We start from the raw sequence: 22,157 nt of genomic DNA on the forward strand, positions 1-22,157 counted from the left end.
TTGCTACATAATCAATTTCTGTTCCAGCCCAATTAGAACGTCTACAACGATGACAACTAGCTTGCTTACATAACTTTTGAATTTTCCCGCTACCGTTATATCATACACTTAACACTCAATCTTATTAATTTAACTGAACAATACATCCTATACCAGGTGTAGAATCACTAAAAACTAAAAACAGCAAATAAAAAAACATCCAATAACAGTAGACCCATAACTGTGCATCAGTAAAATTCTCATCGACCATAACACTAGTCTATCAATCGACGAAAAAGTAAATAAATCAAAATTTCATACTTTTCGAGAGAAAAAATTGTTTAACAGAAAAAAACTATTACAAAAATATAATAATGCATATTAAAATCTAAGTGCAAAAATAATTACCTCCTCTGAAAAATTTCAATGCCATTGGTGTTGGACGTTCACAGCAATTATGTTACCATCCTTGCATATTACACATGGTCATACGTTGTTTCATCCGACTTGTTGCAAAAGCACTGGACCATCAATGGAGAAGTCATCCGTATGAGATGGAATCAAAAGTGATATCACATGGCATCGCGTATTGTTCACTTTGTAAGAGTGCACAAACCACCAAATCAACCTCCAGTGGAATACGAACAAGTGGACGTTTCCACTGCCAAGTATTATAAAATAATTATTATATTTATAATAGCACTTAAACATTATTATTATTATTGTTATTTACGTTTTATTTTTAATTTTATTTATGTGAATACGACATCTTGAAAAAGGAAATATATATTTTTTTTAATACCAAAATTTAAATTTTCGTGCAGCATGAAAATAAAAAATTGTATTCTATTATTAGCATAGGACGTTAGCTATTTTCTGTATGTAGTTTATTTAAAAAGTTGTAAAACGGTGAGGGGCTGCTTGCCTTCCTCCATTACTTTGTATTCTTTAGGTTAATTTTTGACTACGGATAGACGGATAGATAGGCGGAGAAGCTCGAGCTGTTTGATTCTTCAATTACTGATGAAGGTACAAGAATCACCGCATCAACCACAGTGGACTACGAACAAGCGGACGTCTCCATCGCCAAGTGGAATAAAACTTTTTTTTATATTTATAATGAAGTATACAAATTATTATTGCCATTCATTTTTTTATTTTAAACATTATGTTTGTTTAGAATTTTATTATATTTTTATTCAAATACTTACCGTTTATATATATTGAAATGATTAATATCATATAAGCACAGTTTTGTTTTTGATAAAACCTTTTTTATAAATAAAAGTGTGAAAATAATAAAACTGCAACATCTTACGGAAAATTGAAAGTGCATGTTTGTCAATATACTGAGAAAATATGCTCGATATCGATTCTGAATTGCACTGTTAAGTGATTACGACTTAAAAATGAAAAACTGCCACTTACCGCAAAATGCATCATCTTCTCATTGTTGATGTTCATACTGTTTGGATGTTCATTGAAATATTATTTTTCAAAAATTATTCCAAAAAATAATAATGAATAAAAATCAAATCTACTGTTTGGCATTTGATATTGGTCTTCAGTTAATTTTCCAATCCAAACGCAGTGCTTCTATCCACGGACGGCCTCAAACTAAGATTATTTCCAATATGTCAATAAAGCGAACGACGTCGCATGCAAATTTTTATTTTATTCATTTCTGCTGATAAATGTGGCTAGTACATAGTTTTCATTGCGTTTATTTACTTAACTAATGCACTCTGTTTGAAAAGAAAATTTAATTGTAGCTTTGCCGAACATATAAATACTTCTTATTACAGAAACTATCATTTGATCTTTATTACCAAGCATATTCTAAATACTAGAAATAATATAAATATAAGAAATAAAATGCATGCTCATTTAATATTATATGGTGACTGGCAAAAGGTCAGAAAAAGTGATGCTTTGGGGAAAGAATTCAAATAAAATGTCAAATTATACGAATGACAGTTATTTGAAAATTCAAAAATGACCTTGAAATTTGAAATTACGTCAAAATATAAACTATCTGACAAAAATACGCCATAACAAAAACATTGCCTTAGCCAAAACACGCCTCCGCATATCTTAACTTGAATTTCAAATTTCAAAAACGACCTATATAAATAAAACATTGCAAAAAATAAAAAGTATATGGCTGCGCATTCTGACAAACAAAATTAATCGGAGAAAAAGTCTTTGATGATGTAGAATAAAAAATTAATATTAAGTAATAATAAAGTTTAATAATTTATGGTATAGAAAACAATGATTTTTCTTACATGCATAATAGAAATCACTCGGCTTGGTGATGCTAGATCAGTTGAGTTCACATGGAAATTCAACGCCATTTGCAAGTGTAAAGTGTAAATTGAAAAATTGAACGTATTCTACAGTTACACCAGGATAACTGCAGAAAATGAAAAAATTGAAATGTTAATAATTTCAACCTTCAACTGCATATAATTGAAAAGTTTCTGATGATTATGATTATTAAACTAACGTCCAGTCGACGATCAAAAATTTGCATGAAAATTCTGGTAAACATGTTAAAGTTTGTTTACTTTGCAGCTATGGCTCACCACAAGCCTGAACATTTAATATATGCATAATACTTCATCTAGTTTGACTTTTTTTCAGCAATTCAATGATATTTATTGTTTACGAATAATGTAATAATCACTGTGGTAAAGTTTTGCACAGTTTGTAATTGATGATGCACATATGCAAACATAAAATAGCAACGTAATGATGTGGATGATGTAACGAAAGAAATAAATCAAATGAATGGATGTTGGCCATTCTAGCATTTTGAACAATTTAAGACTGTGATTCCTATAAATTCTTTCAATTTATGAATGACAGTTTTCTTAAAACACTGAAACAAAAGAAAAACAATCAAATGAAGTAAAGATTATTTTTGATAAACAAATATTTGCCAAAAAATGAATTTTAATATAATTTAAATTCGTACGTTTCATAAAAATAAAACGATTGCCTTTTATTATTAATTTATGATATTAGCTGTTCTGCATTTTCCATTTGAGATGTTGCAAAATAGGTGTTAGCTGAATAAATTGCTGCCCATTTATATGCACCTTTTGGGACCCCATATAGCAGACAAGCCCTCAGTGTTGCTCAACATAGATTGGAACAAGTCAAGTTTGAATGAATGGGTTTGAAAAATTAAAATGAAAAGAATCTACTTTGGAAAGTATTGAAAACAAAACTAAATGTAAAATGTGAAAAAAGGAAATCAAAAATTAGAAAATGAACGAAAATGAAAAGTTGGATACATAAATTTTGCTGCGTGAATGACCAAGTACTGCAATAATTCAAAACTCAGTTATGCAGGTTTGTCGTTAACTAAATTAAACTATGGGATAACATCACTCTTTTGAAGTATCCCAAGCCCAGACTTACAGAATGGGGGACCCACGGCGGAACCGCATATTCTTCTTGTCTTCACTTGTTCTGCTTGTCTTAATGAACGTTAGCATAAAGATTATGTATAGAGAGTTTCCAGTAGCTTTCAGAAAAATGTATTATTTACAACAATAAAAATACCGAGTTCATTAGTTACTAAACGCAGTGAATAAATTCAGAGAACTTTTTACGACGCTACCAGTTGCCACCTAAATCGAACATACCTGCGCACCATTAATGATGATAAGGCAATTTTCAATCGACCCTTATTTGCATAATGGAGCGCTAGAAAATAGCATTGGAAATTATTTTTGACTATGAATTCCAATGGAATGCTGATGCAATATAAACAATAAAAATTCATGTGCAATGAACGGATAATCCGGCGTATGCATCGCATTATTGGAATAGAATAATTTCAAATGCTTTGAAAGAAGAATTGAGAAGCATTATTAAATTCACCCAATGAGGACAATTTAAAAGCGCTGTCTCGCTGAACGCCACAACAACAAAATGACCCAGACAAAACACGCCCTCGAATGTCTGAATTTCAGATTTGAAAATTCAAAAATGTCCCACATAAATGGAATTTATATCGAAAAGCTTTTCACAAAAATCTAAAGACTCTGGCTTCTTCTTTTGAAAAAGAAAATTTACCAGACCATAAAAATGTAATTTACATAATCTCTTTGTTGATGCAAAATTAAAAAAAAAATCAAAGTGATGAAACACTAGTGAGCCATCTGCCTGATCTGTGGCGGGAAATATCCCTCGATTTTCAAGCGAGAGATATTCAGTTGCTTAACAAATTTCAGAAAGTATGCATTGGGGACAATGCATACACGTGATCTTGGCAACGTTCGGTACACCTTGTAAGAGTGCACCAACCAACAAGTCAACCACCAGTGGAATACGAACAAGCGGACGTTTCCACTGCCAAGTGGAGTGAAATAATTTTCATATTCATAATTAAAGCAAAATATTATTGCTCATGATATTTACTGTTGATAATTATTAGAAACATATGAGAGAAGAAATCACATATCAAAAAATTAATTTGATAATGAAAATTTAAATTTACTCCCAACATGAAAATAAAAATATTTCATTATTTATGTATATGATTTTCTTTTGCTATTTTTTGGATGAATTCTATTTGAAAAGTTGTAAAAACGGGGAGTGATCGCATTTTGATCGAAAGACATTGTTACTGGATGATTGGGATCTTGGCATTGATTTCATATCATTAAAAGGTGTTGAATGAAGTAAATCATAACAGATTTAATAATTTTGGAAAATATAACAAGCAAATGAATAAAGCGTGTATATAAAAGTCAACAAGAAGTTACAACATTATCTTTTTTTCCTTTGATATAAATGATGAGCATTGGAACAGAAGAGCAAACTTTATTAATAAAAAGCAGTTTTGGATAATGTTCTGTATGGGCTTTGCTTCGGCTGAAAAGGCTTTTCGCAGCTTTTCAGAAAACAGAAAATCCCACAAAATTTCAATATTTTTAGAGAACATTTTTTCCGTACAAAAATCACTTGAATCTATCAGAAAGGATTATGCAACTATTGCAAACATATCCGTACCGTGTTTTAGTGTTTAACGTTCGAGAAATTGCGGAAAAAATAATGGAAACACCATTCCAATATCTTAGCACTCAAATTACCAAGTAAAATTTATCTAGAACCATCCCGCTTAAATTGAATCACTTTAATTGCTTCTTAATTAAAAGATTATTATTTGTAAAATTAAAATGCAGCATTTTGAAAAAATGTAACAATTAGAAAAATGAGAATAGTTTTCAGCAATTAAAACGGACTTTATTAGTTACTGAGGGCCGTAAATAAAGTCAGAGAATGCTTCATATGGCTACTACTTGCCACATAAATCAGTAAAAAGAGGTATTCATTTCATCATATGCTAATTCTGAAGTGCCAGCCAGTTTGTTCACTTTGTAAGAGTGCACAAACCACTATATCAACCATCAGTGGAATACGAACAAGCGGACGTCTCCACTACCGAATTTTATGAAATAATTTTCATATTTATAATTAGAACAAAATATTATTGTTTTTGCTTTTATCATTGATTTTTAATAAATTTGTTTGAATACAATATATTAAAAAAGAAATATCTATGAAAAAATTAATTTTTCTATGGAGATTTAAGTTTATCTGCAGCATCAAAATAGATACATTCCATTTTATAATTAATATGTGATTTTTGCTATTTAATATATGAATTCTGTTTGAAAAGTTGTGATGCGTAGGGTGGCTGCATTTGAACTCTACTTCCAGAATTCAAGTGGTTGCATGAGTATTTTTTTGTTCTGCTTTATCCACTCCGCTTCTGATGTAACGGACGTCGCCAGTGCTGATTCCAATAAAGCAATTTTTATATTTATAATTAAGAGTTCGAATTATTATTTTCATTTAATTTTTCATTTTTCACCCATTTTTTACAATTTTATTAAACTTTTATTTAAATACCCTTTATATTTGAAGTGATTAATATCATAAAAAGCACAGCTTTATTTTTGATGAAACTTTTTTATAAAAAAATGTTTAATATTAAAACTACAATGCCAAAATGTTTGAATACAAAATTTATATAGGCGTTTCAGACTAATGTACTGTTTTAAATTTAGAAAAAAGTTATACGTAGAAAAATCTGCACAAAAGGTAAACATTGTTGTCTCCATATTTGGCCATATTTTGACTATATTATGGGATTTGTAACGTAACAATGGATAAATACGTTTTATTCAAATGTTATTCCATAGTTCCGTAGCTCACCTTAACTCTTTTACTTTTCCTGATTACAATGCATATAATTAATAATATTAATGTGCAACAATGGGGTGGTTTTACTCGGTCCCACTCTTCTTTTGGTCTTTGCCCCCTCTATTTTATTAGACCGTCAAATCTTTGTCGTATTGGTTTTCATTTTATTTGGCCGTGAAGTCTTTGTCGTATTGGTTTTCCTTGTCTAATTGCTCAGTGAAGTCTTTGTCGCATTGGTTTTTTTTGTCTAATTGCTCATTGATTCAAACTCTTCAGTTGTGATTAAGATTTGACGGTCCAATAAAATAGCGTGGGCAAAGACCAATGAGAGAAAAGCGGGACCGAGTAGTACCAAACCGTGCAACAATTGTTTTCTCTTAATTTATTCAATTTTTGAATATCAACAATCGTAATCGATGCAGAAATATTAAGTGATTTTGATTTTCAAAAAATCCATGCAATATAAAACGGTTAGACTACTTACTTTGTTATTGTTATAATTCCTTTAACGCAACAAAAGATAGCTGGCAACATGTATTAAAAAGCTGTGTTTCAAAGATAGTAAATGCTTTTTTATGTCCATGTAAGGTATTTTAATGGTAATGCACCCATATTTGGAAAAGGATTGATAAACAACAATTACCCAATCCTTGATCAAAGCTTAATAGTTAATCAAATAGCAAAGTTATTCACCCAATCACTTATCATGATGATTAGCTAATAAAATAGCAGAAGTCATTAGCCAATTACCGATCAATCGTGTGCAACCTATCGGAGTACAGCCAATCACAAAAAGGGGGCGGAGTTTGGGGAAAATGGGACGCGGATGAGTTCATACTAGCCCACAATAAAATATAGAATAATGATAAAAATTATTTTCGGGAATGCTGATCATGAAAAAGTATTAACTTCAAAACAAATAATATATTTAAATAAACAAAATTTCAATGAATGACGAAACTTCAAACAGACAATAAAATTTTGGAATATTATTTCCATTTTTTATGTTACGTCACTGCTATTAAAGTTACGTAATCCTAAATGGGATATTTGAACCAATGAAATAAAAGAATATTACAGCTAATCACAAGGAAAAGATTTGAATCAATGAGCAATTAGACAAGGAAAACCAATACGACAAAGATTTGACGGTCCAATAAAATAGCGTGGTCAAAGACCAATAAGTGAACAGTGGGACCGAGTAAGAACATCCCGTCTATCCGCCGTTTCACGCACGTCGATCATGTGCATGCTCCTTAAACAAAACTTGCACTCAAATTATTTCAATATTTCATAGCATCTCGATTTGAAATTATTTTTTTTGGAAAAAAGAATGTAAAAATCAAATATTAGTGTAGCTGTTTATAAATGAAATTGTGAATTTACTGGAAAATTCATATAATATTAAATAAAACATTAAACTTATTTTTGTTTATACTAGCCAAACCAATACAGCCATACACACAAAAAATTAACTACATTTAGTACTGTATGTAAATTGTACTTAATAATCTTTGTTTTACGGTAGTTATGTAGCTTGACAAATGTTAAAATATTGAAGGTGCTTTATCAATTTGGCAAGCTGTTGCTCAGAGAATTCTCCGATCTAATTTTTCGCATTTATTGGAAAAGTTAGTTTTCAAAAAGTGGCACTATTATTACGCTTTGCATTTTGAACAACGATGTCTACAAAATCCAAAGATTTCGTCTGTGGTTGGGGTGCCGCACTGATAGAGACTAGTTGTACATATCCGTTTAGTAAAATTGTGGTACGCCAACAGCTGTTGGGTCTTTGTGTTTCCGAAGCTTTTCAGCAACTCAGGACTGAAGGTACTGCCCATTTATACAGGGGTCTACTGCCGCCGCTTCTCCAGAGAACCAGTTCCAGGTAAAACAACATATGCTGGTATTCGTAAAATGTGACGCAATGGTGTGATGTTTTTTACTTGAAGATGCATTATGTTTGGAATGTACGATGAATACAAACGTATATTCTCCTGTAGTACGTCAGGTTCATTTACGCGATGTCATGCTGGGGCAGCATTTCTGGCAGGTTGCACTGAAGCTGTGCTGTGTCCTTTTGAAAGAGTGCAAACTTTGTTGCAGAGCTCGAAATATTACGGCCAGTATAAAAACGCACTTGACGTTTTTCTCAAACTTCGCAGAATAAGCCTGCGAGAATATTATCGTGGATTATCGGCAGTTGTATTACGCAACGGTGGCAGTAATGTGCTGTTCTTTTCCCTCAGAGATCCGTTGAAAGAGATATTCACCAGTAGAACGAAACATCTTTTCAGAGAAACCAACCTCAGCGACTCATCCCATATGAAACACATTGTTGGCGATTTGTTCACCGGTTTATTTTTGGGTGCTTTCATATCCACAGTTTTCTTCCCAGTCAACGTGATGAAGACACGCATGCAAGCTTCTGTCGGTGTTCCATTTACATCAATTTGGTCGACATTTCGTATCGTTTTTGCCGAACGTGGTTACAGTTTTAGGAAACTTTATCGCGGTGTTCACATCAACTACACACGATCAATGATTACATGGGGCATTACGAATGCCGCATACGAATTCTTAGAACGACATCTTTACCATGATCACATGTAGCTACCGACTGCTAGTTTATTATCATTTTCCAGAAATGGATTGACGTTGTTGTTTCATTCGTTGTTGCTGCATCCTTGTAGTAATTGTTGTTGTTGTTGTTGTTGTTGTTGAATTTTTGACATCCTTACTTTTGACAAAACATTTAGAGAAGCGTTCTCGGCTTTAATAAATTCCAGCGGCTGACCTGTGTAATGCTGTTCTCGTTCCATCATCACCTCCTAATTCTCAGATTATTTAAATAAAAAAATCTTTATTAATCCATTATTATCTATCTTATTATTTTTATTATTAAACTTACGACGTGCAAAAACATTCCCTAGTCGATAAAATTCTACAGGAGTATAATAATAATAATAATAATAAGATATTAAAGGGTTAGTTTAAGGATGAATAAAGATGACAATAATGTCTGTAAAAGAAGAAAAAAAAAACTCAACTAACTGAACACGGACTGTTTATCGATTTTAGATTGCTAATCGTACAGGGGAATGAATCAAACAGAGTCAATAAAAAAGCTGTTGACATCTCAAAATTTAAAAAAGTAAATTGTGAAAAGTTTAACTTGAAAAATTTTTTAAATAAAACACAACGTTATTTCAAGCAATGTGTACAGAACCTGATTGTGCTACGGATGAATGAAAGTCGCTGTTGGTTTTAAATTCATCATAATAATAAAAGATAAATGTGCAGTTTCACAGTTTTTCCAATATTGCAACCTTGTCGCGTTTCTTGAAATACAATCCTGGCAATCTTCCAAAAGTTGTGTAATTCAAACCGATGCCGGCATATCCGGGCAAAAATTTCACCACACGATGCGTATCCAAAAATGGACGTATTTCATTGTGCAAGTGGGTTTCGTGCCCAATGAGCAAAAATTGAAATCTCTTCACCGTTTCCAAATCAAGTTCATCGTTTTCCTTTTGATAACTGCAAATGATCTGCAAATGATAAATTATACAGTCGATATTTTCTAGCATAACTCACTTCCAGTGTTTGTTCGTCTGCAAAAAACGACTGATTCCGTTTTGAGCACAAAATGAATCAATGTAAACAGTAATTTCAGAATTGTACGCATATTTCAGCTGGGCAATTTCATCAACTACATTCAAAGCTGCACAACTTGGATAATTGTAACTCGCGGCTCTCATGAAAAGCACTTCCATAATAAGCGTCCCAATCACGCCCAACTGCACCAATCGACGGTAGACTGTGTTAATAACACGAAACGAGCCAAACGACGCTATCGGATGAAGTCGACTACAACAATTAAACCAATTTAATAATAATAATAACACTGCAAATTAACATATAAAAAATGAATAAGCAATATTAGCGTATAGTTTATTACTATTTTGCAGCCGCATAACCGGCAGCAAGATTGAAAATTGGAACTGCATAAATAATGAAACGAAGCTCTTTGTGTGGAAGAATAGAATAGACGAAAACATAACCGATTGCACTGAATGCAAACCAGCCGACTGGATTTCGATCGCCGAATGTGAAAGGCACCAACAAGCTCACTGGACCTAAAGCTCTAGGAAGAGCTGAATAAAAATACCAAAAAAATGGTGAAGTCTAAAAATTTAAATTAAAAAATGAATAAACAATAAATATACATATGTGCATATATTCAGATATATTGTTGAAGTTTAAATATAAAAGGAGAAAAAAAATCACCTACCCCGTAATTGCTGCTTCCTCCACGAATGACGTTGAAAACGAAGCCAGTCAATTCTGGCAACACAGCTTTGCCCCACATGACTGAATCCACTGTGAAAGAAACAACTGAAAATAGAAAAAAAGTCACATAAACAAACAAACAAACAAATAAATAAATAAATAAATATTGTTCTTCAAACTCACCTACAGCAAAAGCAATAGCAAGAATACCGTAGAACAACGTCGAAAGCATCCTGTCGCGAGATTCAAACGCGAATCCACTGAAGAGCAATGCAAATAGTATGGCCGTTTCTGAACGAAACACGACCACCGTGAAAGCGCCAAAAAAGATCGCTTTTTTGTAATCTTCGTCCAACAATTTCGACAATGTAAGCAAAACTAAAAATGTTACATATATACATACTGCTGTTTGTTCAAGTGAAAGAAAAAAAGGTAAGAAACTAATTTTATCCGTCGAACTTTTCACAGCTGAAATTCAAAAATTGAAAAAATACAACAAAATCAAACCGAATATCAATGCAAATGTGTTTGGCAACGTTCTGCTTGAATAAAATGTGAAATGAAATTGAAAAGCTCCGAACAGTGCCATGTTGTAAGCGCCGGCTAAACTGCAAACTCTGGACGCGGATTTCAACAGCTTGTAATAAGCAATGTAGACGCCGGTGGTCAGCGTGCATCTTGCTGAAATTGGAAAAAGCAAAATTCTAGAAGGAAAAGCCAAAGCAAGCTTTTGGAAAAGCACTGTTCAACAAAAGACAAACTCGCTATTAAAAGCCAAAATTTCGACAAGCCAAACAACTGGGCCAAAATGTAAAACGGATAGACTGCAACGGACAGCAACAATGCGCCGATAAATGTTCGTGGTACAACTCCGGGAAAATAATTGTGATCATACTAAACAACAAATAATAATAAAAACAATTTAATAAATAAATAAAATAATATCTGCAAAATATATGGAAGTAAAAATAATAAACTGATACTTACCGATTTCAAGTCGGTTCTGTGATAAAGAAAATCATGCACCGCTTGCAAGTTGAAACTCTCCTCCACCTTCGTGCACGGAATTAGCAAAATTGAAACGATGCTGATCACGTAAGGCAACAACGTAAACGTAATCAAATAATCTCGCCGAAAATAGCTCAACCATCTCAGCAGCCTCATTCGCTAAGAAGAAGAAAAAGAAGAAGCAAAATTTAAAATTGCACAGCTATACATACACAAATAATAAATAAACATGCAGACTGGAATCAGATATAAAGAAAACTTTCGGTTGGAAATTCAAACCACATTGCACAAAATGTCAAAAAATATACAAATATACGTATATTTTAAACGATAATTTAAAAAAAAACGATCAAATCACAAAGATTGAATGCGATGCTTGAAAGATTGGAATTTTTGAATTTCACTGTCCAAAGCGATTAAATCTTTCAAATGTTGTGAAGCAGCTGCACAGCGCTCGTTGTCGGTTTGTTCACGACCAACCGTGTTCAATTTTCTCAGCAATTTTTCCCTCTTTTTCTGCAACGAATTCAACTGCCTCTCGAATCGTTCCAAAATTTCATCTTGATTAACATACTAGACATATATAAGATAATATAATGGTTCAATTGTCAACAATTACGTAGCATTTATGATGAATAATATGAGAAACCTTCTTTTTAATTGAAAAAAATATATACTAACCATTAATTTCATATGCAACTGACAATTTTCTTGAGAAATCAAAGTCAAATAATTATTGCTCATGGGAATATTACATTTGTCAGTGTCGACTAAATCACATCGAAAACCAGCCAACTGATGGATCAATTCAGAAAAATTCTCCAGTGCTGCCCTTTCAACTCCTTTGCAAGCAGCGATTCCTTAAATTAACAACTCAGCAATTAACGCTCATCAACGATATATATATATTTATTTATTTATATTTCACCTTTCAAAGGTTTCCCTGGACAGATGTTAAATTCACGACGAACACTACGAACATGATGGAGCAGTTCACTTATGAAACGCATTTGACTGTCCAAGTGAGGTTCGAAAAAATTTATCTACAAAATAATTGTCATTAAATAGAAATATATTTTGCACTTACAGTATCCGCTTTCGGGTAGGCAGCATCGTGAACACTGATTGCTTTGTTTTCCAAAGGCAGCATCGAGTACAATTCTTCAGCCAAGAAAGGCATGAACGGAGCCAACAGACGAAGGTATGTATCGGTTACAGTGGCAAATATGCTAACAATATTTTCAGCTGTTGGACACCGCCCAGGATAAAAATAATGCTTTGACCATTCCTGAAAATAAACAATTGCAAAACTGAACACAGCTATTCTTTGAATTACCAAATAAACGTCACAAAATTCAAACCACCAGAAGTCGAGCAAATCATTTGTACACCTATGAAAGTCGTACGTTTCGAATGATTCGTTCACATTTTTCACCACAGTTGACAAACGGCTCAATATCCATTTGTCCACTACTGAAGTGTATTCGTGCTAGAAAGAAAAGAAAATCAAATTTAAATTGTGGCATCATTTTAGTATGCAAAGAAAATTCCATTATGCTTATTCCTCCTTACTGATAAAATATTAACTTGAGCATCATTATTCCACATTTTTTTCAAAAATTTAAACGACTGCCAAAGTTTGTTGCAAAAATGCCGACTCCTAGTTAACATGGTCTTATCAAATGCAACTGTATCAGCTAGAAAATCGTAAACAGAATCAAATTATTTTCGCAAAACATTATGTATACCTGATCATACCTTTCACATTGGACCTTAACAACGCAAAGCGAACTGCATCGGCACCGTAAGCTGTGGTACCTTTGTCAGTTTCGGTCGAAGGGGTTCCTTGAATTAACTGCATCGGATTGATTACATTTCCTTTTGATTTGCTCATTTTCTGACGTTGTTCGTCGCATACCATACCGTGCAGTAGCAATTTTCGAAACGGTAACTCTCCGACAAGTTGCAAGCTGAGCATCGCCATCTTCACCGCCCAGAAGCCCAGTATATCGTGTCCAGTTTCTAACAATGACAGTGGAAAATAACAATTTTCCGTAAAATCAGAACGAAACTTCTCCGGCCAACCGCCCAACACCAATGGTACAAGCGCCGAAGAGAACCAAGTATCCAAAACATCGTCGTCCTGCCGCAGATTGGCCAACGTATACTGTGGGTATTTGTCGGCGATCACGTTCCGGGCGTCCGTCTCGTCAGAGGCGACAACCCACACCGACGGATGGCAGTCATTTTCAAAATTAGCATAATAAGCTGGCACCCTGTGTCCCCACCACGACTGCCGACTCAGGCACCAGTCTTCACTTTTCGACGTCCAATTGATCCACTCGTTGCGCATGCCCGCAGGGAAAATGTCCAATCGATCCACGGCATGTTTAACTTCGGTTGCCAACTCGGAACAGTCCAAATACCACTGCTCTTTCAACATTGGTTCCATTACGTCGCCACTTCGAATACAAATGGGCACGTTCATTGGATGGGATTTGCAATCGACCAACAAGTCACGGTTGATCAACATGCTGAGCACTAATTCACGGCCGGTAAATCGTTCCAGACCATCCAATTCGACCAGCTCTTCCACTTCCATTCTGCCCTGATCATCAATGCAACGATGTTCCAACGGTAGACCATGTTCACGCGCAATGTCAAAATCCATTTTTCCATGCGCTGGTGTTACTTTGACAACACCGCTGCCCAAGTTCTGCTCTACCTGAATCAAACGACAACAACAACCACACATAAATCGACCATTAATTACATGCAAGTAAAATTAAACAATTTATTTAAAATACTCGTTTGTCGTATATAACTGGCAACAGCTTTCCAGGCAGCAAAGGATTTCTGACCCGAAGACCTATCAAATGCCCGTACCTCGGGTCTTCAGGATGTACGGCAATAGCTTGATCGGCCGGTATCGTCTCCGGTCTAGTGGTAGCCACGATAACAAATTCATCTTCCGCTGTTGGATTCTCCAGCGGATATTTGATAAAATACATCCGACCAAAAAAAACTGGCTCAATTCTACCGGGGACTGTAATTTCGGTCGGCTGTTCAACGTAACGTAGCTGCACTTCAATGTCTGATATGACCGAACAAAAATACGGCGACCAATTCACAATGCGATAATCTCTGTAAATCAGACCCTGTTGATGGAGAATTTTAAACGCTTCCACAACCGCCTTTGTGAAATTCTAAATAAACACAAATTTATACGTGCAAAATGTAAACATTAATGTTTACTTTTTAGTGGGGTGCAAAAAAAATAAAAAATAAAATAAAATATACAACAATGTGATATTTTATAGAGAGACTTTGAAAAAGTACGCTGATTTCAATGCTGTTTTATTGATGTACAATTATCAACGTTCAATCAATCAAGATCAACGTTAGTACAAAAGCCAGTAAAGAAAAATTCCAAAAAGCAGTCTTCTTACTGGTTGCTACATGAAAGTCACGACTTGTTGGACAAAAGTTTACAAGAAACGTATAACCAAAATTTCAGTATCTGTGGTATAATTCAACAACAGTTACAAAATAATTTAACAGTGCTAATTAAAATTGAAAACAAAATTAACAGCTTATTGCAACGAACTCTGGAATAAAACAAAATCTTTTATCAAACTTTAGGCCGTTTTCAAAATAAAAAAACTAAATGTCATCATACGAAAGTTATCAGCAATTATTCAATACCAACAGTTAAGAGAATTTAAAAAGAATCTTTCTCCTTTGTTCTTTATGTACTTGTTTGATCATGCCTTTCAAGATACTTGAATTGCAAAATGTGATACTGTAAAAATGATTTTTCATTAATAAATTTCTAAATTAATCATCCCAAAGTGAATACTGACGATACGAAGGTTATTTTTCACAGTAGTTACTGATAAACATTATTCAGATGTTAAAATTATTGAGATAATAATTAAATGAATGTGAAAAAATATACTTTCAAAAATTCAAAACAATTGCCACCCATCCATCCCCTGCGATCGAATCGATGTCAAGTTAGAAAAAAAAATACAGCTTACAGTATCCATTGTGTAGAAGGTTCGTTGCCAACTCAAAGAGCTGCCCAATTTAATTAGCTGATTTTCGATGGAAGCCATTCTTTCCGTTTTCCAAACGTCACAAGCTCGAACAAAATCTTCACGAGACATCTCTTTACGCAGTATGCCATTTTTGTTGAAAAGCATATTTTCAACAACTAGCTGTGTTGCTAGACCGGCATGATCGAAACCGGGAATCCAAAGCACAGCATCGCCGCACATTCGATGTCTTGAATTAGACAAAAGTGAAAGAAAAAATACAAACACCAATCCATGCATATATACTTGCGTGCAATTGCATCTTCAATTGCCACAGTCAATGCGTGCCCGAGGTGCAAATCGCCGGTAATGTTCGGCGGTGGCAAGCAAAATATATACGGTCTTCTTCGACTCGTTGGAGATTTGTTGAAGAAATCGTTGGCCAACCAAAAATCATACCAGCAAGATTCCACAAATTTGGCATCGTAAGCGGCTGGTTTTTCGCCTGAAAATGCATTCTCCAATCACGTATAGGAGCTTAAGTTTTCTTTTTGTAACCTTTATCCGGACGAGTTGCCAATTTTCTCCAAAACATCGACCACATCCACCTTCGTCCAATCAGTAGCATATCTGTCAAGTGGAAATGAAATTAGCTTACAGATGTGTATAGAATTTGAAAAGGAAAATTCGAAAATCATCGAATCGGTTGAAGTCGATTTGCTGAACAAGTGAAATATATTTACTTTGATTTGGACAGTTTGAACTAAAAGAAAATCAGAGAAAAAAAAGAAATATTAAAGTGTTTGTTGGATAAAAATATCCGTAAAGAGTTGTCTTATGAATGTAAGGATTTGACGAGATTGTGTCTCGGCTTGGGATAAAACTTGGTCCAACATAGACAACGGCATGTTGCCTTTGGTCCAGATGGAGAATACATTTTCCACCACATGGTCCAAATAGACGCAACAGAGAACACAGTCGGCTTCGGTTTCCTCTTTGGCGGTTGGATTGAGCAAAATTTGCCCACTAGCACCGCCGTAATAAGCCAACGTGCTTGCGGCGAACATGTCGTTCATCGGCAACGCCGACTCCAACAAAGCTATGCACAGACCGTTGACCGCCACTTCCATAAAGCAGCCATCGCTTTCCAATTCTTGCACCACGATGGTGATCAGTCGCTTCGGCAACAGCTTGACCAAAATTATCGACTGGCAAATATTCTGCAAGAACAACGTCATTTGACCACTGTCGATCGAGCTTCGACCACCAATTTCATCTTTGGATACTGTCGTCAAATGCACTTGGACCACTGCTGAATCTGGAAGCTGTTTCGAAGCCTAAATTCAAACAATCCGACACCAAGTTTCCCAAATTTTACTTGGTATATTTGACAAATACTTTCACATCGGTCGGGCCGTGAACACTGATCAACAAAGTTGTTCCCCGTTTACTGACTAAACACGATCCAGTACAATCTTCAACGTAGCGAACTGTGCAACGAAATTCTGCCTCCAATTCAGTCACGTTATTTGACATCTTTTTTTCTCTCTGAAATAACATTTCAACCAAACAAATCATTATTAACATATTTGAATATTTCAAAAATTATACAAATCAAAACAACAAATACTGTCGAAATTATCATAATAAGTACGTGGAAAAAGACAAATTTCCAATTTTGCACCAATCGCTCTCCTGAAAAAATCTACCAACCAACTTTGCTAATTAATTGTAGAACATGTTAAAATTGCTACAGTATCCAATAATGTTCAAGCAAATTCGCCACACACTGTGCTCTCACATACTTTTACGTCTGATGAATTACAAATCAACTTATTACCATTCGCTGATCTGTGTGATTTTTTAACCTGAAACAATGCTTCAATTCATTTTATATAAAATTTAACAAATCAGTATACATGATTTTCATAATCACCACAATAATACAGTACCTACAGTGACTTTGCATTTAATTATTTTTAAGTTTTTTCTAAAATTTGTGTAAAATTCAATTTAATGCTGACAATAGTATTTCATAATTAACAATTTAAAACTGTTGCTGAAATACAAAGAGCAAATGCATTTACACGTTTTGCACTAAAAATAGCTCATCAATATTCTTCTTTTTCCACCATCAGCTCATTCGCTCTATAGTAATTTACTTATTGTGTTCAAAATAAAGAACAAAAACAGTATCTACAATTTTAATAAGAAATCAAATAATGCCATAAACAGTTTTATTTCAATAATATAGTGTCTATTACAACATTCAGTGAATGTTGAACATCGTTACAATATGAGATGAATAATTATTACAACTGTTTCGATAATTACGGCTGGTTTTTTTAACATGCGAGAATAACTACGGTTTCGGTGATTAGGTAATGCGTCGAAATTTCTTCGCCAATTTTCAACGATCTTCAACTAAAATTTGAATGAATGAATGAACAAAGAAACGATCATAATAGGCAACTTTAATTTTTGTAAAGTATAATTTACTGTAGGATGTAACGTCCAATTCGTCAGGAAGTTCGCCAATGCTGACGTCAAAACGGTCTTGAACATCGTTCAGCACTTTCGCATCCGATTCATCACTCACAAATGTTATTGCCAAACCTTTGGTGCCGAAACGACCAGCTCTTGCTACCTAAATAAAATGCACTTTAAATATCTATCTTCAGCGTAAACGCATTCATGTTTACGCGATGTAAATATGTGTCCGAGTCTTCTGGCATGTCGTAATTGAAGACGATATTCACACGTTCAATGTCCATTCCTCTTCCAAATAAATTCGTTGCTACCAAGATTCGTTTGTGAAAATCTCTAAACTGTTGATATCGCGAGAGCCTGAAGAGAAAAAGCAATAAAAGGCTAAAATTATTTGTAAAATAGCTTTTTTTTGCTCCAACAAACGAACCTCTCCTCTTGGGCCATAGAACGATGTATAGCGATGCTGGGAAAATTCTGCTCGGTCAACAATTCGTTCAAAGCCATGCAACGCTGCACTGATCGAACAAAAATAACAACCTATAAAGGCACATTTATTAAAGTAAAAGTAAATTAGTACAAATGAATCACATTCACAAACATACTTGATTAAATTCAAGAACGTCTAGCAACTCAAATAACTTTTTATTTTTTTCAGTTTCTTTTAGTTTAACGTAATACTGCTGCAAACCATGCAAGGTCAGTTTCGCTTCATCGTCAACATAAACTTCCATTGGCTGAAAACAAAAAGACATTACTGAGTAAATTTTCAATTTAACGAAGTTTAACAAAATCTACAGTTTTTGCTAATAATTCTAAAATTATTTAAGCATAATTTACCAAACACTGTTTTACAATTTTAAAGCACAATATGAAAATCGGTGAATGTTACAAAAGGAAATTTTCAAAACAACAGAATATCGTAACCGTAACTTATGAACTCAAGTGTTAAACGACGAAACGGTAACCTTACATCTTGCATGAATTTTTTGCAAACAGGACGCAGTTCTTTGCTCAGAGTTGCAGAAAACATCATAACTTGCTTTTCACGAGGTGTCATTTTGTATATTTCTTGGACATCTCGCCGCATATCTTAAAAGTACATGAAATAAATCATAAAAAAATACTTTAAAATAAAGAAAAACAAAAAACCAACCCAGATCTCCCAACATGCGATCGCATTCATCAAGTATAAAATATTTTATGGATTTCAATGATAAAACGCGATTGCGAGCTAAGGCCAGAAGACGACCAGGAGTGCCAACTACAATATGCGGAGTGTTGTTTCGAAGCATATCTTCGTCTTTTTTAACATTCGTTCCTCCAAAAAAAACAGCCACTTTCACTTTGGGCATATACTTGCAAAATCTTTCGTATTCCTTGCTAATTTGAAACGCGAGTTCACGTGTATGACACATCACTAAACAGTGAACCTAAAAACAACACAATTTGTCCAACTTACTGTTCGAATTAATTAACTGGAAAAAATGAATAAATAATGTTCAAATCGACTACTGCTTAAAATAACAATACAAAAATTAAAAATGAAATACTTCGCCTTCGACTGCATTTAACTGCTGCAACGTCGCAATTACAAAAACTGCAGTTTTGCCCATACCAGACTTGGCTTGACAAACAACATCCATTCCCAAAATGGCTTGAGGAATGCACTCATGTTGCACTAGAATAAACTTTTTTATTTTCAAACATATTTTCAAAATGTATAATTATAAACACAATCAATAACAGTTTAGCAAGAATGTAAAATTGACATTTCACAAACCTTCCGAAGGATGCTCGAAACCGCAGTCAACGATGGAACGCAAAAGTTCAGGCTTTAGCAAAAAATCTCGAAAGCCAGAACTATGTATCGATGCATAAGCGCCCTAAAATTTCATTCTCTTTGTTCAAATCGGAAAACGACCTTCCTGTTAGATCCTACCTTTACAGGCTTCTTTCCACCTACAACTTCTAAATGGTGATCTGTTTGGATGTCAGCTATTTTACTGTGTTGTACTGTTTCTTCTTGTTCATCTTCATAATCTAGAAGTTCTTCATGACCCAGAGTAGCCATCGGAACGGTTATTTAACCTAAGACAATTCACAATGATACAAAAATGTATGTTAATGAATAGCAGGAATGGTATACTGTATCAACGAAAGTTCCATAAATAAAAATTTTAAAAATAATTATCTTTAAAATGCTGATAATACGATCAAATCACATAAAAAAATTTTTAATTTATTTTTGTATTTTAATTACTCACGAAATCTGACGAAAATAAAACTTGTTAAACAGTTAACATTCGAAACAATAAACATGCATGCAAAGATGCAAAGAATATGCAAAAAGTCATAAAAAAGGTCAATTAAAATTAAAAATTACTTTTTTATTATTTTTATCATAAAATTTAATTTTTAATGTAATTTTTCTTATTCAATTCGTATTCTTTGAATTTCTTATTATTCGTATACTTTGAAAAAGACATCGAAATTATCTTCTTATGAATAATGTAAAAGTAAATCCAAACTGCTACTAGTTTATGCGAGTAATTTCACACAAGTAATATGGTGAAAGTATATTTACACTAAAACGTATATCATGCCATTTTTATTTGAATGCCGTTATCGAGCGCACAATTCATCTTTGTCCATTCATCATGTAAAGTTACTAATTTATAAATGTCTGCGATACAATAGCAAATGTAATTTTAAGATTACATAATTTTGTGAGAAGAATGCAGGAACAAGTTGAAAAAATAAACGGCAAAATTAATTCTTATACTCTTTCATGATAATTATGATTTAAAAAAGTTTTCAAATTTAAAAGTTAATCAAATGTCTAACAAATTTTAATTCTATTAATATGCTTCAGTTTGACAACAACAACACAAATAGAGATAATAGATGCTGTGTTCATAAATTTAAAAAGGAATCATAAAAAGAATAAAATGGACTGTGAAAATAAACGTATGCATACAAAAATAAAAATCTATTTATTTGCTGTTTATTTGCTTTTCAAAGTGTTTTGTAACGTAATAGCAGAAAAGTGATTAATAAACATGATAAATTATTCGCCTGTTTTACTTCTGCCTGATAAATATCTCATGTGTCCCAGTTCTTAGTTAAATGTGTTGTCATATTTCATTGTTTAATATTAGAATCATCAAATCAACTATCGCCAAACTATCTTCAGGATAATAGACAAGAAATAATTTTAGAATTAAATTCAAAATACTTTATAATGCAATACGGTTGAATTTACAAAAGTAAATTCATATTTATAATTCACAACCTAAACAGTCACCAAGTTATTCTCTCAGCAAAATATGCAACGAAAACAGAATTCGACAAATGATCTTTTTTGTATGAAACTCAATCAAATATAAATTCAAAAATAGAGAAGCGGAACTTTCCAAAGATGCACTTAAATTTATCATTCTATTTGATAAAATCAAATACTTATATCCACATGAAATTATCGAACAATTTCAATGAGATAGAAATTAAAATTAAAGGTTTATTTAAAATTTAAATTTTTACTTTCGTTCAAAATTTGCAAACTACAATTATATACAACAGCAAAATGTCATTCTCTCGCTAAATAATTAACTGTAGCTTTTGAAGATTATAAAGCTGATAAAATTTGTTGAAAAAATTTTACTACTGCTCGCTTTTTCGTGATACGGGATGGCTCGCAATTCAAGATGGTCAATAGAAAAACGTGGTAAACATCGATAGTAAAAATTAATTTTCTTGATTCAAAATGAAACTTTTAACGATAATTTAGCAAGATAAGTAAAGCAAGCCAAATGTTGAGAGACTAATTTTGAAATTGAACTGACAAGTAAAACAATATTTTGTTCATTGAAGCGCTGTGCAGCATTGCATCTACTTTAAAACAGACCTACAACAAAATACTCAAATACTTTGCAAAACCAGCCTACATATGTGGTATTAAATTTAGCAAACGGTTTTGTTTAAAAAAGTCCCTTTTACAAGGCAAACAACTGCGTTGCCTGCTTCTTGAATACAATGAAAATTCGCCCCATTTCAATTATTCAGCTTTTTGAACCATTCTTGTCAATCGTCAAAAGCCGTGCAAATGATGCTTCTTTTCTTTTTTCT

The 22,157-nt window shown here is 33.4% G+C and overlaps 4 protein-coding genes across 4 annotated transcripts; 1 reads left to right on the top strand and 3 right to left on the bottom strand.

The window, feature by feature from the left end:
* Nucleotides 1-1,710: 1,710 nt before the first annotated feature.
* Nucleotides 1,711-2,336, bottom strand: Tsp_09351 (conserved hypothetical protein). The gene is made up of 2 exons (XM_003375726.1): nucleotides 2,268-2,336; nucleotides 1,711-1,818 (listed from the first exon to the last, which is right to left on the bottom strand). The coding sequence occupies exons 1-2, from the start codon at nucleotides 2,334-2,336 to the stop codon at nucleotides 1,711-1,713; spliced, it is 177 nt and encodes a 58-aa protein (XP_003375774.1).
* Nucleotides 2,337-7,886: 5,550 nt separating this feature from the next.
* On the top strand, nucleotides 7,887-8,817 carry Tsp_09352 (conserved hypothetical protein). The gene is given in 4 exon segments (XM_003375727.1): nucleotides 7,887-8,034; nucleotides 8,054-8,092; nucleotides 8,157-8,257; nucleotides 8,311-8,817. The coding sequence occupies 4 exon segments, from the start codon at nucleotides 7,887-7,889 to the stop codon at nucleotides 8,815-8,817; spliced, it is 795 nt and encodes a 264-aa protein (XP_003375775.1).
* Nucleotides 8,818-8,838: 21 nt separating this feature from the next.
* On the bottom strand, nucleotides 8,839-16,170 carry Tsp_09353 (putative valine--tRNA ligase). Its single transcript, XM_003375728.1, is given in 24 exon segments — nucleotides 8,839-8,940; nucleotides 8,958-9,035; nucleotides 9,259-9,342; nucleotides 9,534-9,744; nucleotides 9,802-10,111; nucleotides 10,185-10,392; nucleotides 10,499-10,602; nucleotides 10,681-10,875; nucleotides 11,005-11,178; nucleotides 11,259-11,391; nucleotides 11,485-11,500; nucleotides 11,541-11,664; nucleotides 11,910-12,078; nucleotides 12,187-12,365; nucleotides 12,434-12,548; nucleotides 12,593-12,793; nucleotides 12,842-12,994; nucleotides 13,093-13,202; nucleotides 13,264-14,230; nucleotides 14,313-14,711; nucleotides 15,288-15,307; nucleotides 15,539-15,792; nucleotides 15,849-16,047; nucleotides 16,101-16,170. The coding sequence occupies 24 exon segments, from the start codon at nucleotides 16,168-16,170 to the stop codon at nucleotides 8,839-8,841; spliced, it is 4,575 nt and encodes a 1,524-aa protein (XP_003375776.1).
* Nucleotides 16,171-16,336: 166 nt separating this feature from the next.
* On the bottom strand, nucleotides 16,337-20,103 carry Tsp_09354 (DEAD-box helicase 1). The gene is made up of 13 exons (XM_003375729.1): nucleotides 19,972-20,103; nucleotides 19,813-19,915; nucleotides 19,583-19,710; nucleotides 19,186-19,462; nucleotides 19,003-19,121; nucleotides 18,635-18,766; nucleotides 18,460-18,569; nucleotides 18,245-18,389; nucleotides 18,055-18,189; nucleotides 17,859-17,966; nucleotides 17,348-17,410; nucleotides 16,941-17,090; nucleotides 16,337-16,879 (listed from the first exon to the last, which is right to left on the bottom strand). The coding sequence occupies exons 1-13, from the start codon at nucleotides 20,101-20,103 to the stop codon at nucleotides 16,337-16,339; spliced, it is 2,145 nt and encodes a 714-aa protein (XP_003375777.1).
* Nucleotides 20,104-22,157: the final 2,054 nt, after the last annotated feature.

Source organism: Trichinella spiralis, assembly GCF_000181795.1.
Source record: "Trichinella spiralis strain ISS 195 chromosome Unknown Scfld5, whole genome shotgun sequence".
In the NCBI taxonomy this organism is placed as follows: domain Eukaryota; kingdom Metazoa; phylum Nematoda; class Enoplea; order Trichinellida; family Trichinellidae; genus Trichinella; species Trichinella spiralis.

What these genes read in the sequence shown, in the direction of transcription:
- Tsp_09351 (XM_003375726.1), bottom strand. Translation starts at nt 2,336, where the DNA reads ATGGCGTTGAATTTCCATGTGAACTCAACTGATCTAGCATCACCAAGC. An exon ending in GAGTGATTTCTATTATGCAT is followed by an intron (nt 1,819 to 2,267) that starts GTAAGAAAAATC and finishes TCTAGTATTTAG; the next exon opens with AATATGCTTGGTAATAAAGA.
- Tsp_09352 (XM_003375727.1), top strand. Translation starts at nt 7,887, where the DNA reads ATGTCTACAAAATCCAAAGATTTCGTCTGTGGTTGGGGTGCCGCACTG. An exon ending in CTCCAGAGAACCAGTTCCAG is followed by an intron (nt 8,093 to 8,156) that starts GTAAAACAACAT and finishes TTTTACTTGAAG; the next exon opens with ATGCATTATGTTTGGAATGT. An exon ending in TGGGGCAGCATTTCTGGCAG is followed by an intron (nt 8,258 to 8,310) that starts GTTGCACTGAAG and finishes ACTTTGTTGCAG; the next exon opens with AGCTCGAAATATTACGGCCA.
- Tsp_09353 (XM_003375728.1), bottom strand. Translation starts at nt 16,170, where the DNA reads ATGCTACTGATTGGACGAAGGTGGATGTGGTCGATGTTTTGGAGAAAA. An exon ending in TATCACATTTTGCAATTCAA is followed by an intron (nt 14,712 to 15,287) that starts GTATCTTGAAAG and finishes GTGTTTATTTAG; the next exon opens with AATTTCACAAAGGCGGTTGT. An exon ending in CGATAAACAGTCCGTGTTCA is followed by an intron (nt 9,036 to 9,258) that starts GTTAGTTGAGTT and finishes TCTGAGAATTAG; the next exon opens with GAGGTGATGATGGAACGAGA.
- Tsp_09354 (XM_003375729.1), bottom strand. Translation starts at nt 20,103, where the DNA reads ATGGCTACTCTGGGTCATGAAGAACTTCTAGATTATGAAGATGAACAA. An exon ending in GTGGAAAGAAGCCTGTAAAG is followed by an intron (nt 19,916 to 19,971) that starts GTAGGATCTAAC and finishes ATGAAATTTTAG; the next exon opens with GGCGCTTATGCATCGATACA. An exon ending in ACGGCCCGACCGATGTGAAA is followed by an intron (nt 16,880 to 16,940) that starts GTATTTGTCAAA and finishes GTTTGAATTTAG; the next exon opens with GCTTCGAAACAGCTTCCAGA.